Source organism: Acanthopagrus latus, chromosome 22, assembly GCF_904848185.1.
Source record: "Acanthopagrus latus isolate v.2019 chromosome 22, fAcaLat1.1, whole genome shotgun sequence".
NCBI lineage: Eukaryota > Metazoa > Chordata > Actinopteri > Spariformes > Sparidae > Acanthopagrus > Acanthopagrus latus.
In genome coordinates this window covers 10,853,626-10,874,799 of record NC_051060.1, presented here as the reverse complement: position 1 = coordinate 10,874,799, position 21,174 = coordinate 10,853,626, and the positions used below count along the sequence as shown (strand labels likewise).

Here is a 21,174-nt window from a genome sequence, read left to right as displayed (position 1 = left end):
AGAAATACACCCACACTTACATGACGCTTTAACACTGCTGCAGATGGTTGTCTAAACTTTTACTCAACATCAAACTGTTTTCCTTTTCTTTTTTTCACTTGTCAGTATTGAATACATAATATAAGCGGATAACTTTATCTTGAAATTCGTAGCCCTTCTCCTGTGTATCAACCTGGACCTCACTGTCTCTATTTCATCTCCTCTCCCCAGCTCTGTGTCCTGAGAGTAGTTACGATGTTCACACTTCTGCAGCTAATAAAGTTTATCTCCAACTCCTGCAGCCCTACCTCTCAGTCATGCTGAACAAAGGCTCTCTGGAGGTCCTGGTATTTACTGGCAGCCACAGTCCGCGTCGTGTCATCAGACGGCCTGAGCAAGGCACACTCAACGACGGGAGAGAGCACTCGCTGCGCATAGAGAGGCTGCCTGGCAGGTTGGTGTTTGTGAGGCTGCTCAGTCCTGTATTCATGTCCCCAGCTGTGCAGCAATATTGTCGATTATTACTCTGTGTAATCTCCGCGGGTGTTTTCCACCAGATCTTATGCGGTTCAGGTGGACGAAGAGGCCAAGAGGGAGGCGGCGCTTCCCAATGACCAGCCGGTGAACTTGCAGAGGATCTTCCTCGGTGGTATTACTGCAGAAGTGGAGCAGACTTCCAACAGAGCCAACATCCCGTTCCAGGGATGTATATGGAACCTGATGGTCAACAACGTGTACGTAACATCTAGTCAATACAGCATGTTTTGCTAAATGTGCATGTGACATATGACAAAAATGTGTAACAAAAGCTTTGAATTAGAATTAGCAGAGAAACAATAACAAATACCTGCCAACACATTTTTGCTCCACGTCTTCACACTGTTTGGAGCTGAAATAACATCCATACCTAACTTCTAGAGACGGTGTGACCCTGCCCACTTACCTTAAAGACAGTTATTTTCTTCTTACCCAAAACTATTTGTGATTATGATACATCCTCAGGCAATATTTGTCCGGGCATCACAAGATAAATACGGGGCAAAAGAACAGACTCAGCTTCTGATTTAGAATATTTCTCCGCCCCTGTGCCTCCACCGTGTTAAAACACTGACGCAGGCAAAACCGATCAATTTAATTTCCCTCACTGTTCACCTTGAACACTCTGTATTAAATACTTGCTGCTTCACACTGGGCATCTTTGTCTCGTTATCCAAATGTTTACCCAATAATGTTCTCCGGCGGTAAATAACAGGGCTTACTTTGACCTCACACACTGCTGGGTTAAAGCGGAGTTAATATGATCGCAGGAGGTCACGGTGTTGTTGATGGTGATGATGATGATGATAAAGTCGGCGTCTCTTTCTGCCTGAACAGCAGTAATAGAGCTGTCCGACATCATAAACATACTCATAACTCAAATTACACTCCTCTCTCATCTTTCCGTGTTTACGTTTGTGTCTGTTTGTCTATCGCTCACCTTATTTCACCCCTGTCACCCCGGCACTCACACTTCTACCTAATATATAGCTGTCTCTCTGTCGGTGAGCCCTCATCATTCTCGTGTGCGTCTCCCGTTGTTGTTCTTGGAGCACCTGACTCTGACAACTCTCACTGTACTTCCGTTTTCTTTTTTAAGTTGCATTCAAATGTAATGGACAACAAATTAAAGAGGAATGATCATTTGTTTATACTTCTACTCCCCTACGGTTCAGATGGGAAGCTTGAACTTTTTATTCCACTATATTTATTTGAATACTTGAGTGTCTAGTTACTTTCCAGATTCAGACATCAACCTCTTGCCGCTCAATCAGCCAATTGGCGTTTGGAGGAAAAAGGGGCGGGGTGTGTGTCATTCATGCTGCCATCTTTGACATTACAGTGTTCTTTTCAGAATTTCAGCTAATGAGTCCTGTCTTAAACCTAATGGCCCGTCCGTCTCTCAGCCTCTCAGATTTCTCCCAGCCTGTGTCCTTTGAGAACGCCGAAATCGGCAGGTGCCCGTACCTCGCCCCGCCGCCTCCGCCTCTCCCTCTCCCGACAGACGAGGAGGAGCCCGAGGAGGAGAAGGAGGCGTCGAAGCCACTCAGTCCTCCACCGACCCCGGCCCCCGCTACACCTCCTCCAGGCTCTCCTGCTGTAAGTGGACCTGATTAACATGGGAACACACACTCACACTCATAGGCATAAGAATCATCAGTAATACTGTTCATCAGAAGGTGTTGTGGTATTAAAAATAATAGCACGGAAAAAAAACCCACATAACTTCATTTAAGTACAGTAAAAAGAAGCACATAGGCCGATATGCAATCACGCTCTACTCTTATTTTCTCACTGTTACTCAGTCATACACGCACATCAACACACACCTATTTCTCTCTGATGAAATGCAGCCGTGGCCTCGCCGTGTTAGCTTAGCGCTTCATCACACAGCAGTTGTACAGCCCATTAACTCTTCTTTATGGTCCCTTTAGCCTTGAGCCACTAAACTCCACCTCTTGGCAAGCTGTCATGCAGTGCGGAGCCGCGGCGCTACGCTAGGCTAACCGTGCATGCCATATATGCTTTATGAGCTTGCAGGAGCCAAAACACTCTCAGCTAACATTTAGCCGCGATGCTAAGAGCCCGCTCGGCAATGAGTCATTCACGTCACACTCTTAGCATCGCAATATATTTCACGTATGTAATGTATTACAAGCCTCACAGCAGTCATAGTTTATCAGTTACCCAGTTACCGGCTAAACTACACCTCTTAAAGGACATTGATCATGGAGCACGGAGCCAAAGAGCGATGCCAGCTCGGATATAACTCTCTGGTTTGTTGCTCTACGGAGCTGTAAGTTCATCTGTTTTATGATATACAGTAAACCGCAGCATGTGAGTTCCCATCTACATTTTAACAGATCCTCTGCAGTAATTATTTTTCGTTTACTGGGTATTGTGTTCATTTTGATCCTTTTTAAGTCCATTACGGCCGGAACAAAATTGCAAGATACAAGCAAATGTCTCACCAGACTTACTGTAAGAGGATAATGGAAGATTTTTAAAAAGATTTGGTCATCAGACGTCATGACCTTAATCAGAAGAGAAAGATCTTCATTGACAGAATAAACAAACTGACCTTAAGGACAACAGAATTTTATACTGATTGATTTTTGGCAGAACCTACCACCTTTAAAAGCCTCAAACAGTGTTCTGGTTATTGTTGTTTGAGTTTTGTATTATTACGTCACAATATTGTAAATGCTGAAATTTTTCTCCAAAACTACATAATGCCCCTTTACCTCCATCAGCATTACTATATGCAGAGTGTAGAGGATGAGCGTCTCCGTTAATTAGCTTTTTTTCCACTGGCCTTTTTCTAGAGTTTGCAATTCTTTGTTCTTTACAAAAGGCTGAATCATGACACAAACTTGGCAATTACAAAATTTGAAGTTCTCCTGATTCAACAAAGGATTTGTAGAGATGGATATATGTTTTCCATCTTCGGCGGAGCAGTCAGCATGTTTGTCTTTTAATAGAAGCGTGTCATGTTGTGCTCACTGTGTGACGGGGCTCAGCGCACAGGTTGCAACATGCATTTTTCATCAACGGTAAAAGGATATTGTCAGAGCGGAGACCTTAATCACAAGCTGAATCACAGCTGATGGTAAACAACAGTCTCAGCATGCTCCCGAGTGAAGAGGCTTCTTTATCTGTCACTTCATATTCTCTTCCTCTGATTCTTGAGACTGTTGTGAGCCCCAATTTAGAGGTTGGAGAGGCTCTGAAATGGGGCACCTTACAGTGAACCTCGGGAAAGTGAGATTCAGTGTTTTTTCTTTTTTTCAGTTCTTCTATACTTGCTGTTCTGATTGATGATGTGACAACTGCCTCTAATTAGCCTTTTAAATCACAGCTCCCTAATTTCCCTCAGTTGTAAGGGAATTCAATGTGAACAAAGTATAACACAGGGTAGATTCTCAGCTCCAAAACACAAAAAATTGGGGACAAGGCCTTACATTTTTGTCTAAGTGTTCCTCTGTTGCTTCACTAACCTCTTTGACCTTTTGTTTTTACAACGTCATAGCTTGCGTGTAGCTGATTGGACAGTTGTGTGCTTGGGATAAACACTATCGCTGCTACTAATTCCCTTACTCCCACTTCCCAACTGCTCACCTGCAGGAGGCCACGCCCCCTGTCGTACCTGCTCCCACCCCTACTGCTGCTGAAGCCCCGCCCACTGCTGCGCAAGAGCCCAGCCCGGACATGGTACAAACACACACACACACACACACACACGCATACCTATACATACACTTTGATATGCTGTAAATGATCATGACAGTATCAGTAGTCTGGTTTATGAATACAGCCTGTCACCACCTGGTGGTGCGGGGTGAGAATGTACGAGCTGGCCGCATGTCGGTTGATGTCGGTTTGGTGTTTCTGGACACTGAGGGTCCAAAACAATTCCTTGTATGTTTAGATGGCTCTCACGTCATATAAGGTAACACCAGTGATCTGAAGTGCACAACTTGAAAATATCAAGCTCAAGAACATCAACCACTCAGTCATTATTTTGACTCTCTTCTCTTACTTTCATGTCTTTTTGCAATCTAGATCGTTGATTTAAGGGCACTGAACTTTAAAGATGGCGATCCTGACTAGAATTTTATACAGAATGCACAGAATGTTCTCATAAACATTTATTGAGCCCGATGTCGCTTTTATGGGACACAAGTTACTCTTGTCTCCACTTTAAGGGGTTTTCTTACTTAGTGATTTCCTATTTTAAGCTATTATCACTGAAAGAAAGACAGTAGAGTAAAGCTTTACAACATCCACCTACTTCACATCTGTACTGAGTGCCTTGTGCGGCCGGGACCCTCCAGCGGGTGGCCACTGTCCAGCTCTACTTCAGCAGCTGTGGGTTATTGTGCTGTGCCCGGGAGCCCTTGACATTAGTTATGGAGAGAAAGGAATAGTCATATTCATTGTCATATGACACTCTCATGGCGAGGTGTTGTAACAGGCCACCTACTCGATGACTCACATGATAGCTGTTTCTTTTCAGGTGGTTAGTTTGAAGTTCTCATATACTTCAGTCTGCTACCAGAGGGGTAGAATTGGCTCAGACATGTCTCCCTCCCTCGACTCTTAGTGCAGCTGTGAAGCTCCTTTACCTGCGCTGTTAGTTGCCCTCAGCTTTTACAGTTTCAAGAGCTACGTTTGAAACACTGTCAGGCAATCTACTGACGGATGACATTTGCTTAAGGAACGTTGCCCTGCCTTTTTTAAATGGGTCATGAGTTGAGCGGAACATTTGTGGCTTAAGCTAATTGTTACCAGAGGCCAAAAGAGAAGCTTCTCTGAAACCTACAATGAGCCGAACGGAGACGTCTGATCTCTCGGGAGCGGTGGCTACTCTTACAAACGCTCACATACCCACGCAGCTCGTCTTCACTCACGCACACACACACACATTTAAAACAAAATCCTGACTAAATGACTTCTGATTCTATTGGCGTGACCTCCAACCAAAGACCAGCCATTCTGAATGGGAGGCTGTCTTCCTATTGTCAGCTTAATGGAAAGACGCGCAGGGGATGAGAGAGAGGGATTGAAGGAGAGGAGGAGGATGAAAGAGGATAGAAGACGGAGAGCAGAGAGATGGGAGCGGAGAGAAAAGGTGCAGCCATGGAGGAAGAGGAGGAGAAGAAAAGGGAAGGGTCTTTCTGAACAGAGCGGCGGCCGCCTTTTGTTGGCTTAATGGAAAGACGGAGGAGAGGAAGCGGGCGAGGAATGAAAGGAGAGGGAAGGAAAGAGCTTCTGAGCAAGTGACATCTCGCTTTTGTTAGATAGGGAAGGAGGGAAAAAAGAGAGGGAGGCTGAGGAGGAGGAGCGGATATGAGGACGGAGCGCGATAAGAGGTGAGTGTCAGCCGCAACAAAGCAAGGTCACGGTGTGGGGAATGTCTTCACTTGAAAGAGAACAAGAGGAGAGGGGAGATTAAGACACACATACACACACCGACGCCCAATCGTCTCAGATGCTCTCCCTCTCTCTGTAACTTTGTCTCATAGTGACACTGGAGGTATGGCACAGCAGTTTTGTTACTGAACAGGAGATGTACTCACAGGAGGAGGCAATAGGATAGAAAGGAAGTGGGGAAAAAAGGGGGGGGGGGGAGGAGAGAGGAAAGTGTGTGAACAGGTGAGGAAAGAAGGGGTAGGAGTGGTGAAGGAGAGGAGGGAGATATAAGAGCAAGATACGAGAGGAAAGAGGAAAAGAGATTAGATGAGTGGTAGGGCAGGAAATGAAGAGGAGGAGGAGGCAAGGTTGGTAAGGAGAGAGGAAAAAGATTGAAGGGAAGGTGAGATGCGAGGAGAGGAGATACAGTGAGGTGGAGAGGGAGAATTAGCTTAAACAAAAGGACAGAATTAGACGAGAGGGCCTTAAAAACGGGAGAGGAAAGTTACACAGGTTGGAGTGGAGGACAATAGGAGAGAACTACTAGAAAAGGAGAGGTGGAGGAGGTCGAGTGGGGAGGATACAGCGTGAGAGGTCAGAGAGGCTGGAAGGAACGGGGTGAGTGTGGAGGAAGGCAGCAGGAAGAGACGGAGATAAAGAAAAGGGATGAAGGTGGGTAGAAAAGGGAATCAAAAAGAGGGATAAAATGCCGAAGAGAAGAAGAACAGCAGTAGAAGAGAGACGAAAAGAGAGACTAGAAACAGATAGAGGAGGAATACAAGAGGAAGAGAGGATATATGATTTAAAGTGAAGAAGAGCGACAGAAAGTTGAGCTGATGGGAGATAAAGAGGAGAGAGGAGAGGAAATAATGAGAGGGTAGGTGGACAGGAAAGGAGAAAAATGAGGAAAATGTATGAAAGTCAGATAATGAGGAAAGGCAAAGAACGAAGGACAGACGTGAAATAAGAGAAGGGGGAATGACTTGTGGAGGAATAAAGAAGAGCCAGAAAAAACTGCAGGAGAAAGTAAAAAAGAAAAAAACAAGAGGATACCTTTACTTGTATTACAACACTGACACCTCGTGGTCACTTGGCTCAACTGCACCCTGTTAAAAAATGACATGGGCCACAGAAACAACACTGTGTTTACCCTGCTGCCAAAGTGAAGCCCATATCAAATGAAAATCAGACCGCAGCGCGTGATGCTTGGCTCGGATCCGAGCGAGGCTCATGAGAATCAAACGGTGGGACGGGCCGCTGATTTTCAAAAACAGCCTCGGCCAAATCCACCTTGGCAGTAGCTGCTCTGAGGTGATGAACAAGAAAGAAACTGATGAAAGATGAAGCAATTAAACAGATTTTAATGGGCCAGATGCTGCAACTCGCTGGGACCATCTGAAATATTCAGTATGGTAATTTTGTAGAGTTGGGACTGATTAGATCCAGTATCAGTATTTGGGGGCTGATACTGAGTTAATTCACTAATTAGATATCGACCTCACATCACCGATCAGAAAGACTGTCACAGTGATTGTCACGCGTTCTGCTCAAGTGTTGGAGTTCCTGTTGACGAGAGGCAATAGGAGCGGAGTTGTGATTCCCTGTCAGAGGAGCTGACAAGTTCTGTCCAATCTCCAGGATTCATGTGCCTCGGCCGTGGCCCCGACCGCGCTGGAGAAGGCCTATCAGTTCGGACTGAGCAGGAACAGCCACATGACCTTCGCTTTCGATGACACCAAAGTCAGAGAGAGGTACGTGCTCAGTATGAAGGATCACCTTATTGTTGTATTCTGTGGTATTGGAGCAAAAGCTGCTTGCGAGACGTTACTTTTTTTCACTCTGTTTCTCACATGACTAAAAAAATCTACAGATTGCTTGTTCTTCACAGGTAAAAAAAAAAAAAAAAAAAACTCATTAAGATTATCCCAGCACAACCCTTTTTTTCATTTTTTTTTTCTTCTGACAAAACTTTTTCATTTGATTTAACACGTTAAAAAAAATAATAAATTGCTGAATTTTTGCAAAAAGAAACCTCTGAATTATTTTGACCATGTTTTAACGGACTTGAAGAGAACTGAGAAAGGTTATCCTGGCAAAACCTTCTTTCACCAGATCTCAGCGGCACAGGAGAGAAAACAACTCAGAAAATGAATCACCAGAAATGTCATTTCTATTTTTGTTACTCAGTTTAACACATAACACACGTGTGTGATTTTCACAGACACCAAATAAAGTAGGGAATTTATAAAGATTATTCCGTGAATTCTTTTTTTCATTGGGTTTCACACATGAGGGGGAAAATAAGATATAAGACAGAAGAAATTTCACAAACTGACTCCAACAAAAACAAAACAATGAAAAGATAAAGAAATACATTTTATACAGATGTACTTGTATTAATTCTACGGTTCATGTGCACTTCAGGTGCTTACATGATGTAATAGTAAAAACTTAAAGACTTTTGCTGTTCTGGGGATGAGTCCGGGGCATTTATTCTAATCACTACTCTTATTAAGCACGATATCAGTGTCTTCACCCACTTAAAATGTTTGCACTCTATTTATATGAATATTCACACGCCATTTATATTTTTATAGTTTTATTATGTATTATGTTAAGTACTTTTAGTATTGTTTGTTGTTTGGCAAATTCCTTGTATGTGTAAACTTACTTTCTGATTCTGATCCTGCTGTCGAAATCCAATGCATCTTTTATTATCCCTCAGTGCTGGAAACACGTGTAAAAAAACACACACACACACACACACACACACACACACAAACATCCCAGTAGCAAACAGTCTGGGTCCTGGAGCAAAATTTATGTGAAAGGAGATTTTCAGGCTTTTAAATAAACAGCTGATATATAATGTTCGAGAATTAAGCGCATCCATTTGTAGGAAAAATGTTGTTACTGTTGCAGGAAAGTGCTTCACATGTCAGTATTCTGATTAAAAATTGCAAAGCATCGCACAGAAACATGATGTTTACAGCACCTGAGATTTGTGTTTCTGTCTCAGGCTGGTACTGGAGCTTGAGCTGAGGACGAAGGAGGAGTCAGGCCTCGTCCTCTACATGGCGAGAATCAACCATGCCGACTTTGTTTCCATACAGGTATCCATCTACTGCTCTGTCACTAAATACGTTTCATTATTTTCCCCGTTTGTCCCAGTGATCTTCAAAAGTTTAATAGCATAACACAAGTTGTGTGTGAAAGCAGTCAAGCTGTGCCAGTAAGTGTCTGCACAGTTTACGTCAGATTTACAGCGCCTGCTTCTTTTTATGGAATTAAGCATCTGAATAGATTTTCTTGCCAAGGTGTGTCAAAGTGTGTAGAACATAGCAGAAGTTGCGACTGCTTTCTCAAAGACCGATAAGACCTGAATTTTATTATATGGCATTGTGCAGCCTGATACTCCCCATCTGTTCACATCCTTCCTCTGTTTTCTGTCTGTGTAGAGACTGAACAGAGGCTGGAGTTGTTTGTTTCACATGGGGAATATTAACGCTCTGTCTCTCTTCCCTGCAGATCAAGGATGGACAGGTGTGTCTGGGTTATGATCTTGGTCATGGAAACATATCCGGCTGCGTCCCCTTCTCCATCAATGACGGGAACTGGCACAAGGTTAAGACAGTTAATTCTTCATTCATGCTCGTTTGGCAGATTCTTTATTAGTTCGGAATATTAAGTCATTTTGCCTCATTTGTCACAGAAGGTCCCTTTTCTCTGGAAGAATTAACCCCTTTGTTACAGATAATAAATACTTAATCTATATTTCAAGTGAGAGCACATGAAGGCAACATTCGTCTTTTTCTTTACATCCAAGATCCTGGAAAAAGAACTGTGCTCTGTTCTTTTTGCCTTTTTTTACCCCCCCAATGTTTATTCATATCTTTTCTGTTTCCTTCTTGTTTGTTTTTTTCCCCTCAGATCCGTGTGAATCGTAGCAAGCAGAGAAGCGTACTCCTAGTTGACGGACGATACAGTAAACAGATGCTCAGTCCAAAGAAGGCACGTTATTTCCTCCTGTGTAACTGCACATACACATAGCAGCATGGCTGACAAAGACAAATGATTCAGGAATAAACACAACTGTTGACAGAGTTTGTTTTTTTTTTTGCATTTTTGTTTTCTTGTTGTGTTAATAAGTTGTCTTCTTCTTCCCAGGCTGACCTGCTGGACGTGGTTGGAGTGGTGTACATCGGCGGATTACCAAAGAACTACACCACCAAGAGAATAGGACCGGTATAACACACAGATACACACTTACATCTCTGAAAGTGTGTCAGTCAACATAATTCATAGTTCGACATGAACGGTGACAATGCGTGTTGTCTGGCCAGTGTTTACTGAGTGATTCCTGTCAGATTAAACCGATCATTCTTCTGTTTCTAGATCCTCTACAGTATTAACGGCTGTATCCGTAACCTTAAGATGGTTGGAGGTCCTGTGAGCACTAAATCAGCCACCACAGGTACTGTATTTGTATTGTATTTTATGAGTTTAACTATAATTTCTGTAGTTTATCTTCAGTATTTGTGACAAAGTTGGTGTTTAGACATTTGCGTCCCCTCTCCTCTTTGCCTAGGTCGCACTGAGTCTGTCGTGGAGGACTTCAAACTGAACATGGCCACGCCCACGTCCGCCCACATGGTGGGAAGATGTTTCGTCGCCACAGAGGAGGGCACCTATTTTGACGGCACTGGCTTCCTGAAAGCAGGTGAGATGAGATGACGATAAGCCGTTTGACTGATGTAGATTTTCAGAGTTTGTTTTTTTCCCTTCTCTCGTTCTATGTGTAAACAATAATCTCTCTCTGTGTGTAGTTGCTTCGTACAGAGTGGGTCTGGATGTGTCGATTGCATTGGAGTTCAGAACCAGCAGAACCAGTGGAGTGCTCTTGGCCATCAGTAACCAAGCCAACGATGGACTGGGAATAGAGATCGTCCAGGGCAAGGTAAATTACAGTGACTGAAGGAATGGCCCAGCATCTTGGCAAACACACTTATTCACTTTCAGGTTAAATAATTAAGCCGAAAGACTGATAAGGGCAACTAATTAGAACACCACATCCCATTTGTTTAATCCAGACAAGAACTAAAATGTAAAAAACAACAATTTAGCCGCTATACAGGGACTTGTCTACCACCCCCTGTAAAATGCCAGTTGTCATATTTGCCCTTTTGTACGAATCAGACATAGTGAAAGCTGTTCATTCAAAAACTTTAGAGGTGCTGGAGAGCAGATTTTGATTGTTTGGAGTGAGCCAGGCTGGCAGTTTCACCCAATTCCAACTCTTTTGCCTCGCTATTGCCTTAAAGTGATAATTCAGGTCTTTTGATGTGGGATTGTCTGAAGTGCTTATCTCTAGTCAGTGTATTACCTGCAACAGACGCCCGTCAGCTTTCCAAGTGTGGAGAAGCAGCAAGTAACACTACAGGGAAGCAGATTGTTAAAACAGGACCGACAGCAAGACATATTTTAGCCACCTAAGTAAAAATATATCGTTGTAAGTGTAGATAATATATTGAAAATTGTTGGTGCTTTACATTGCCTCAAACAGCAAGGCTGGTCTAAAGAGCAATTTGGCAGACACAGCTGCACGTAGGAATCCAGATGTTCTATGGTTAAGGGGAATGTAGCACAAAAGGAAACGGCCGAAATATTTTCAAAATATAGTGTAAACTTAAACAGATATATATTTTTGAAGTGTGCCTTCTATTAGGTGGTTGAAATATGTCTTGCTGTCGATCGCATCCAGCTTTACGATGCTATACTTGCCTGTCGCTGCTTCTCCACACAGGGGGAGAGCTGATGGTCATCTATTAACAGTAATACACTTACTAAAGATAAGTACCTCATACAGCCCCACATCAGAAGACCCGAACTTTCCTTTTAAAGTTAAGACTGTTACAAAAAGATCTCTGCAAACAGAGATCAGTAATTCTTTCACATATTCCTTCCGCTCCCGCTAGCTGCTCTTCAACGTCGACAACGGAGCTGGACGGATCACAGCGGAGCACGTTCCCGAGGGGCAGGGCTTCTGCGACGGCCAGTGGCACTCCGTCACCGCCAACAAGCTCCGCCACCGGTTGGAGTTGGTGGTCGACGGGAAGCAGAGCAGGGCGGAGAGCCCGAACGCGCGCTCCAACACGTGTGACACAAACGACCCCATCTACGTTGGAGGATATCCTGGTACGACTACATTATAACACACGCATGATAAAATACTTGAACAAAGAAGCCCATTTTAACTTTAAATGTAACTCATCATCATTTTATTTTATTTCCCTGTTAGATGGAGTTCGTCAGGCTGCTGTCTCTACCAGCACTTCCTTCAAAGGTTGCATGAAGAACCTGAAGATCACCAAAGCTTCTAAGACCATGGATGTGCACTTCAACAAGGCTCTCGAGATTAAAGGCGTCCAGCCCCTCTCCTGTCCCGCTGCAGCCGCCTAAAGCTTCCTCTCCTGTAGTTAGCATAACAATAATCAGATTCAATGTGCCTGAAACACAAAACCAAACTAACGTAAAGTCATCCCGTTCGTTGAAATTAAGTTTTGCGGACAGGTGCACCACTGAGTACAGCCTATACCTGTGATTAAATAACTTCTAAATAAGCGATCTTTTCAACAGAAGACATATGGAAACATCCGTTTCTTGTGTGTCTTAAAAACGGAAGAAGGAAAAAACACAATTTTCAGTCGACACCTAAACTTTTCACGGTTGAGGCCTCAAAGTGTCTTACGTGAAGGAGGACATTAGTATTAAGACCTGTGCTGTGGTTACAGGTGCTCACAGTATTAATTATATTTGCAGAATGTGTGATTATGTGAACATTAAAGCAGCTTTGTTTTTTTTCAGTTCCTCTTGCAGAGTTAGAATTATTTTATAATATAAGTCGTATTTTGGCATGAGTTGTCTACCTTTGTCCTTCATAAACCTTGTTCCCCGCATTGGTCGAGACGGTCTTAATTCATGTCTCCGCTGATGTTTCCTTTTGTCATAAGGCATAGTTATTAGAGTATTGTCATTAAAGATGAAGTTGAACTTCAGTTGAACAACAGAAGCGGCCAACAATCTGGTTTTAGACTTCTAAAAATGACAGTTTTATATCTGAAGGCTCTGAAGCCAGAAACCCCTCGGTTCACATGTCTGATATTTATTTCACTACCTAGGTATCTAAGCAATTACATGTAGAGTCTACTTGATAAACCCTCCTGACTTGAATGCCAGTAGTAAAATTGTTTGTAGAAACTAAACCTGTCAGTAATGCAGTTCAATTGAAACTTTACTGATGCCTCAACAAACATGAGGGTGAGAGCATTTTGTATGGGTGCAATATTCCTTTAACATTCCACACTTGATCAATTGATTTGATTAACATGACAGGCCTTTTTTCTCACAAGCTGCAGCTTGTGTTACTTTTCACTAGTGTTGAGATATTAAGTTGAAGGTACAAGGTTTCTGCGGGACAGTAATTGCAGTGTATGTTCTGCATGGTGTGGCTGAAAACCCTTCAGCAGCTGTTTCTTAAATATACTCTTGATCGCATCACACAGATTGTCCTGTCCTTCTTTCAACTGCAGAATATGATGGCAAGTTATGAAAGACATTTGTGGACGTAATCCCACAAGTTGTTTCTGGTTGGGGCTGAATGAGATTCTTAGAGTTAAATTTTTGCTTGATACATTTTCAAGTAAAAAAACAAATAAGTAGCCTTAATGGTTAAGATTCATCCCTGACAAAGTTATGATGAACTTTTAAAAGAAACCTGAAAAAAAAAAAAAAAACAAACTTCTGATGTTGCTTTTTCCTGGAGCTCCACCAGATGGTGCTGCTGCAATTCAATCCCAACCGACAGGGCGGCACAACCACCACCAGAGAGCTCTGTGTGTAAGGGGATTAGAACTTCTCAACTGGATGTGCCAAATGAGTTCCAAGTTAATTATCTTACTGTCTAATAACAATTTATAATAACAGTTTAAGAGCGCATTCAGCAGGCCGCCCACTAATCTCATCGGTATTAAATTGAAGGACAAAAAAACTGCATAATTTGAGGATTTAAGGAAAGTCATGTTAAAACACTTACAGCTGTTTCTCACTGAAAAAAACCCATCTTGCGATCATTGCCTGTTTAATCACTATAGTCCCTGTTATTGCACAAAATATATTAATTCACTTTCAGAAATGACACGACTGTTTTCCCGTCCATTTTACCTCAACTACCAGCATGCACATTCAACATGCACTAGATGGCGGTATGTGATCGCAAAGAGTGAAAATGTACCTGTTTGATGGAATCAGGACTCAACATTCAAAATCTGATGTTTGGCGCCACAACCCCCGGATTATTCTGGAACTTGACTTTTTTTTTTTTTTTTTTTTACCCCCATTTCATGTGACATAAAGAGGAATTTCTTCGCAGCTCCTGGAGGAATTAACAGACACACACATGAAATAACGGGAGAGATCCCCCCTCGCTGTTGTGCATTCCCCTTTTATTATCGTGGTCCTCTTTACATAAGGTGAAGAATGGTTAAGCCCACTGAACCTCGTCGCGGCCTGCCTGAAGTGGAATGTTCAGAAGAATAGAATAAAGCCTGACATTATATCAGCTCACGCGCTTTAAAGTCGTACAACTGTTATTGTAAAATGATTGATTTTAGTGACGACAAGATTACACCTCTGTCTGCTCAGTGCGGTTGTTACAAGGCTTTTTTTTTTTTCTTTTTTGAGAAAATGCATGCTGAAAGTAGTCTGTGGCAGTGGAAATACATGAAATAAGTTCTTTTTTTTTCATGTGAGGTAATGTAAGAAATAGATGTAGAATAGATCCTTTTGTGCCTGTACCGACACCTTACGTTTGATTTTCTGCAAACGTCTCAGACAAACACTCCAAAAACACCTACTGCTGCCAGATGTTTTAAAAAAATAAATAATTTCCTGTTTTCCAGGAAGGACCCACACAGAGCAGGACAGGATGTTTACAGGAGAAACTGTACAAGTTGTCAATCAGTCTGTAAATGACAGTTTCCACTGAATGATAATTAAGATAATTATGTGAAATGTAAACACACTTTCTAACCAACTAAACCACACAGAGGTTGTTAATCTTGCGTCGCCCCACGTTAATAGATTGATCAAAAAGCTCTCATGATAAAAAGTTGCTGTACTGCTCCACCATTAAAGCACCAGTTCTGACTGGTGTCGGTGACTACGTTCACATGCACACTAGTTATCCAACGACAATATTCTTGATTTTAATAAAAGTCTCATTCTGAGTATCGCCTTCCAATTTAAGGTCTCGTAAGTGAGATTTCCACACCTTTCTTTTAATGTAGATAAAGCAGGTCAGATAAATACTGTGAAAACGTCACACCGCCTTAAAGAGACAGGCACTAAAAATATGGAGCGTTCAGACAAAAGGGTGAACAGAGGTGCTGCAGCAGTGGACGACATGGGTACCATGATGTGCTTTTTTTGAAAATGAAAGCATGTAAACATCTTCTAGCAGACACCCTAAAACACTTGGACGTCACGGCAACAATAACAGTTACTTCCGGGTCGTGAGACTGGCAGTCGATTTGCTTTGCGGCGGTGTGAAACTGGCAAACTTGTTCGTTGGTGTTGCCATTTTTAGCCGTAACTAACATTTAAGAACATATACGTCTTTTTTTTCCCCCCAGAATAAGAGCAAATAAACATGACATTTTGTCCATGTAAACGTAGTCGGAGTTGGTGGACGTTCAGTTAAAGAGTGCACATGTTGAGCGTGAGCCCTCGTCATCCCTTGTTTCACCCCAGTGAACGATGTGAGATAAAACAGCTAGCTACAGCATTACTCTAAGTCTCATTTTGACAGCATTCAAGCATTCCATGTTTATACCACAGAAATTAAAGCGATAGCCACCTCAGCTACCATATTAACATGAGTGTAGATAGTAGAGAAACACAACAAGAGAAGAAAAACGGCGAAGCCTGGCGTGGCGTGGGCTTCTGGGTAGAAACCTCCTAAAGAAGAGTAGCATTGTTTATCCTCTACGCCGTGACAGCACTGTCCTGGTGTCAGGTCTGGTGACTTATTGCATGATGTCAGTCCTCTTGAATTGCTCCGAGGTGAATTTTTTATTTTTCTTTTTAAAAAAAAAACACGTGGTGGCGGTTTCCGGTCCGGCAGTCGAGGCTCGTTTGGCGCCCTCACCCGCCACCCGCAGCCACGCCCAAGCACCCCAGGGTCCTTTTCCAACTGCTCCCCGGGGGGAAGCCGCTCCTCCGGGTATGGTTGCTCCTACTCGTCATCCGGGCCTTGTCAGGACGACTGCATGAGGCCCGTCAGACGTTTGCCCGTCAGTGACTTGCCCTGGTGGGAGGCAGACAGAGGGAGGGGGGGGGACAGCTGTCAGAGTGCCTTCTGGTTAAAAGTTTCAGAGATTCAGTGTGGGAGGGAAAGTGAGAGAAAGAGAAAGAGTGGTCTCCAGGAAATGTGTCTCCTCCAGTTCTGCTCCCAAATATTGAGCCTTTTCTTTTCCTGCCTGGATGTGTTACAGCAGCTGCGCGTCGCATTAACAATTTATGCTTTGATGAATGCAGTTTAAGGGCTGAAAGCAGAAGCGACGGGACACTCACCACGCTGCGGGTGAACTTCTCCAGGGAGGTGCGTCGCCCCTGCTCTGTTTCAGGCTGGAGAGTCACAGGAAGAAGAAAATGTTGGGGAGAGAGAGGAGTTCAACATTTCAGTCATCAAAGCTTCGGCATATTTGCATGCATCTCACATGGCTTTCAATTCCAAAACGGCTGTCAGAAGTCGTCAAAGCGATGTAATGCAAGAATCGCGAAAGTCGCGCAACACTTAGCGCTCGCCTTTCCGCGCTGCTGCTTCACGGCGAGGTCAGTGAGAAAATATATGGATATTTTTTCAGAGTTTTGGTTAAATTATACCACTATGAAAGGGGACGACCCCTTCAAGACCCTCAAAGGCCATCAAACGTGACAGGATATTTTCAATGTGCCAGATCAGACTGTGGTGATTTATCTCACGTTACCGTGGCAATCCTGGTATTGGGACGGTTCCATTTATCTGATGGAGACAGAAATGGACGGACGCTTGTAATTCATTCACGACTTTGCTCTGAGGGTATTTTTAAAACATGGTAGCGGTCCAGTCCAGCAGCCGAGGCTCGTTTGGGGCCTTCGCCCGCCTCCCACAGCCACGCCCAAACACCCCAGGGTCCTTTTCCACCTGCTCCCCCGAGGGTAAGCAGTTCTTCTGGGTACAGTTATCACATTACTGTGGTGATGTAAACATGCTCAGTTTATCATTAATTAGAAATGCGGACAAGCTGAGCAGAAAATAAAGGTCACCTGCATAAAAATTGCATCCAAATCACTGAGGAGAAGTTAAAAAAAAAACACCCTGGTCTCCCCTGTGCAGTCATTTACCTACGAGATGATGACAAACACGGACACTCGCTTACTTTCTTCCTCGCCATCAGCAGGTCCTGGTAGATGTTGGAGCGCAGGAAGCGTGCGTAGCTGTCACTTTTCATCAGCTTATAGATGTGGCCCTGAACGGGGTGGCGGGGGGAGAGGCAGAGAAGGGAGACACACATCGGTTTAAATGTTAGCCAGAGGGAGGGAGGTATTCATCTGGGTATGTATGGCTCTCTGCCTATGATGTACAAAACCTGCTAACTCAGCCGGTAAACTAAAGGAGGCCGTCGCTGAGGGAGAAAGATGGTTGCCAGCTATCTGACAGGAGAAATCTTTTCCTTTTTTATTTTTTTCTTTAAAACTCTTCTCAAAGCCTGTTACAGGAGAGGTAATCTGATAGACACCACCCATCAGCCCCCCCCACCAACCTTATCTATCCAACGGTGTAGGCGAATTCTCTAGAAATCATTCCACAGTATAAACCCATTAGCTGATACTGGTGAAGCGTGTAAGAAAGACAAATGGGGCGGACAAGAGAGTTTCTGCAGCACTGACGCTCACCACCTGAGGAGCAACATATCCATTCTGAATTGTTGCGAACTCTTCCTTTAAGAACCAGGATTACTTTCTCGCCCTGTCACTGAGTGTAATTGACGAACGCGTCAGTGGTAGATATTGTGTCTGCGAAGGTGTCTGTTAAGGGATTGGAGTCACTTTTTCTTCAATTTTTCCGTGAAGCGTTTGATGAGAGAGTGGATGTTAGCAGTGGATTCCCTCTTGGCTTCACAGTGGGGTCCACAGAAAAAATGAGAACGGCTTTAAAATCATTGTTATTGAACAACCCCAGAGGGCCCGTGTAATGAGGATTTGACTGATTTGAAGGTAAATTCACATGAACTCCTCTGTGTTCCTATTCCTTCTCCCTGACCCTCCCGTGTCTTGCTCACCTGCGCGTCCTCGTAGCAGTATCGTCCGGGGTCTTTCAGGTTCTGGCTCGTGCGTTCGTAGCTGTGAGAGTCCAGGTTGATGGAGCTGGGCGCCCCCTCCGCCAGGAACTCAGCCCAGATGTCCTGCGCCCTCTGTGCCACGTCCTGCTGGGGCATCCTCTTCAGGTCCTGCACCGCCAGCCAGAACCTGCGATACAAATCGAACCCACCTCAGACAAACATTCGATTGAGAGAAGCGCTGGGGAAGAGCTTTTAATCAGAATAAACTAACTGGCCTTAAAAGGACAAAACAGCAGCATTACTTTGCTTATATGTGGCGGAGATATAGAAATATATCTAGAAAACACGGCATAAAAAGCAACACATGAAAGGCATTTTTCTTTTAAACTTAAAGAAAAAGTTCTTCACCAGCCATCTTTGACTAAGAACAATAATTAAAATCCCATAAAGGTTCCTATGCAATGAAAATGTTGTTCCCTGCTCTGGTACGACTCAGTAACTGGAGGTCTTCTGTCCTCTCAGCTCATAGAACCCCTGTGACTCAACTGTTAGCCAGACAGCTAACACATTACGCTAGCAACTATCAAAGTCAATAACTCTGCATGTTTGACACACCGTGAATCTCATTCGACAGCTTGTTCAGCTGAGTTCTTTAGATGAACACTTTTCCTCTGCAGCAAAAGCACCACAGAAACTGTAAAAAAAATGAAATAAATTTTTTTTAAAAAACGAATGAAAGAGAAAAACACAGGACATTGATTTTAATACTGCAAGCGGTCTTACAGCTGCCGGCCCTGCAGAGGATCAGGCTGTTTAAAGGATTCACAATCAAATCTCTCCAAGAGTTCCCAAAGAAAAAAAAATATTATGACTGAACAAGGCTCACAGTGAGAGTCCGAAAACGGTATTATTAATGACAGAGATTCTTCAAAGTGTGAAACCTGAGAAAGAAAGGACTTCTGAGAGTGACTCTCCGGTATGAGATAGCTCTTGAGTGAGGGCCATGAACTGTGTTAAACACCAGAGGCAGCAGAGAGCGACGAGGCCGACTCCCTCCGATATGAGTTTATATCTATTATTGATCTGTGGACTGGTTGAAAAATATATAGAGGGGAACACCTCTGGGGTCTACCTCTCCCTCCATATACTCCTCACTCTCTCCATCGGTAGTGCTCTTTTCCAAAAGCTCCCTCATAAAAGCAAAAGCAATTAAAATGTCCGGAAAAAGAGGGGAGAAGGGTGAGGAGGACCGATGGGACAGCCGAGAGGTGAGAGGTGATAAGGGGTGTGTGCTCTTGCTCTCGTATCTCCATCTGTAGCCCAGCGGTATCGACGGCCTCCACGATATCTCTCGCAGTTCATTCCCGGGCTTTCGATGAACGAGGCTCCCTCCTCGCCCCTCCTCCCCCCTCCTCCCCTCACATCACAACCACTTATTGCTGCTCTGCTGCGAACGGCCTGAATGTGATGTAGTCCATGAATGTGCACGCCCAAATGAGGGATGGATTTAATATTTGTGCTGAATCAATGAACAACAAGTCTGTGAAATCAACAACCTCATTACATTACGGGAAAAAAACACATGCACATTAGCACACACACACACACACACACCAGTTGGGTCATCTCTAACAGCTGCGAGGGACTCCCCCCCACTGTTTTGATTCATGGGATATGGGTGATTATACATGCTGCTGCTGCTGCTGCTGCTGCTGTTTGCTTGCTGTATGTTATCTCTGGGCGCCGGGGGCCTGGATGTGTACGAATGTGTATGTGAGTGTTTATCTCATGTAACAGAGGGGCAGCCATTGATTTTCAACTGCAAAACGAGGAGATGGCGGTGAGAGGGTGAACGGGCGGCTGATGGTCAGGTGATCATTCAGCCCTCTGTGTGACGTGCGATCGATTATGCCAAAGATGCCACAGTGTACGATAATTTGACAACTTCCTGATGTTTGTCAGGATAGCAAAACATGAATTTTAGGCCCAATGTGACCTCTTTTCAGTCAACCATTGCTGTTGTTGGTTGTGATGATGAATGCGGTTTGGCTGTAGAGTCTCCCGCCACCGCTCAACACTCATTTGCAGCAACTTGGAGGTGAAGTTTGAAGTTATCTCACAAAGGCACGCTGCATCCAAATGAAGCTGCTCCAAAGACGCACGTAACACCGGTGTGTTATTCTAAATATGTGTTGTGTAAGATTGATCGAATTGGTTCACTCATGATTTGTTTCTGCCTGTTTACAGTGTGCAAGTGGGTTGCAATTGCAGGTTGGAACAATGGGGACAACAAGGAGAAATCTGTGTTTCCTGCCTACTTCCAGAGCAGTGAGAGCTTTTGAAGAACCGTTGGCCTCCGCTCATAATGTGACAAAAAGTGTTGCTGGAAATTTGCACAGAACCATGTGTCGGCTTTTATCTAAAAACAGAATCTCTCCCTCAAGAATACTACTTTTCTTTAAATGCATTCACGAACCCATAAATGTCAAATGCACCCCCGCTGTGCGCCACATGTTTTTGTCTTTTTTTTATCTCTCACTTGGAGAAAAGCGACTGTAAAAGTTAAAAATAAATAAATAAATGAATAAATAAAAAATCATCATAACATAAAAATGTTGGCGATGACTTTAGAGGCATCTCGCGTGCTCACCGCAGGTTTTCTGAGCTGAATTCTGATTCCAGGAACTTGAGGAAGAGCTCCTGTCCCGCCGGGTCCTTCAGGGCCTCCTCCAGGGAGAAACCCCACTTCTTCACCCTCTGCTGACTCGGCTCCTTACTGGGAGAAGATGGAGAGAGAGAGACAAAGAGAGAGAGAGGCGGCATAAACATCCACCTGATGCTTCTGCAGGGAGGTCAAGATTAAAAA

General features: G+C 43.8%; 2 protein-coding genes across 5 annotated transcripts in view; one reads left to right on the top strand and one right to left on the bottom strand.

The window, feature by feature from the left end:
* Window positions 1-13,487, top strand: part of lama2 (laminin, alpha 2) — a 193,327-nt gene extending 179,840 nt beyond the window's left edge. For 3 of the 4 annotated variants that reach the window (XM_037086256.1, XM_037086254.1, XM_037086253.1), the window contains 14 exons: window positions 282-433; window positions 537-713; window positions 1,923-2,115; window positions 4,141-4,227; window positions 7,567-7,679; window positions 8,948-9,041; window positions 9,457-9,552; window positions 9,859-9,939; window positions 10,096-10,173; window positions 10,324-10,402; window positions 10,517-10,648; window positions 10,755-10,885; window positions 11,904-12,123; window positions 12,227-13,487. In XM_037086256.1, the coding sequence (XP_036942151.1) occupies window positions 282-433; window positions 537-713; window positions 1,923-2,115; window positions 4,141-4,227; window positions 7,567-7,679; window positions 8,948-9,041; window positions 9,457-9,552; window positions 9,859-9,939; window positions 10,096-10,173; window positions 10,324-10,402; window positions 10,517-10,648; window positions 10,755-10,885; window positions 11,904-12,123; window positions 12,227-12,387 (1,794 nt within the window). In that variant the 3' untranslated portion in view covers window positions 12,388-13,487. The remainder of the gene's footprint in view (window positions 1-281; window positions 434-536; window positions 714-1,922; window positions 2,116-4,140; window positions 4,228-7,566; window positions 7,680-8,947; window positions 9,042-9,456; window positions 9,553-9,858; window positions 9,940-10,095; window positions 10,174-10,323; window positions 10,403-10,516; window positions 10,649-10,754; window positions 10,886-11,903; window positions 12,124-12,226) is intronic. The other variant, XM_037086255.1, reaches the window with a different exon arrangement.
* Window positions 13,488-14,408: 921 nt separating this feature from the next.
* Window positions 14,409-21,174, bottom strand: part of rgs6 (regulator of G protein signaling 6) — an 86,743-nt gene continuing 79,977 nt past the window's right edge. Inside the window, exons 14-18 of the mRNA XM_037086259.1 lie at window positions 20,959-21,084; window positions 18,309-18,495; window positions 17,406-17,495; window positions 16,558-16,611; window positions 14,409-16,291 (exon numbers count right to left, since the gene is read on the bottom strand). Coding sequence (XP_036942154.1) covers window positions 16,241-16,291; window positions 16,558-16,611; window positions 17,406-17,495; window positions 18,309-18,495; window positions 20,959-21,084 — 508 coding nt within the window. The 3' untranslated portion in view covers window positions 14,409-16,240. The remainder of the gene's footprint in view (window positions 16,292-16,557; window positions 16,612-17,405; window positions 17,496-18,308; window positions 18,496-20,958; window positions 21,085-21,174) is intronic.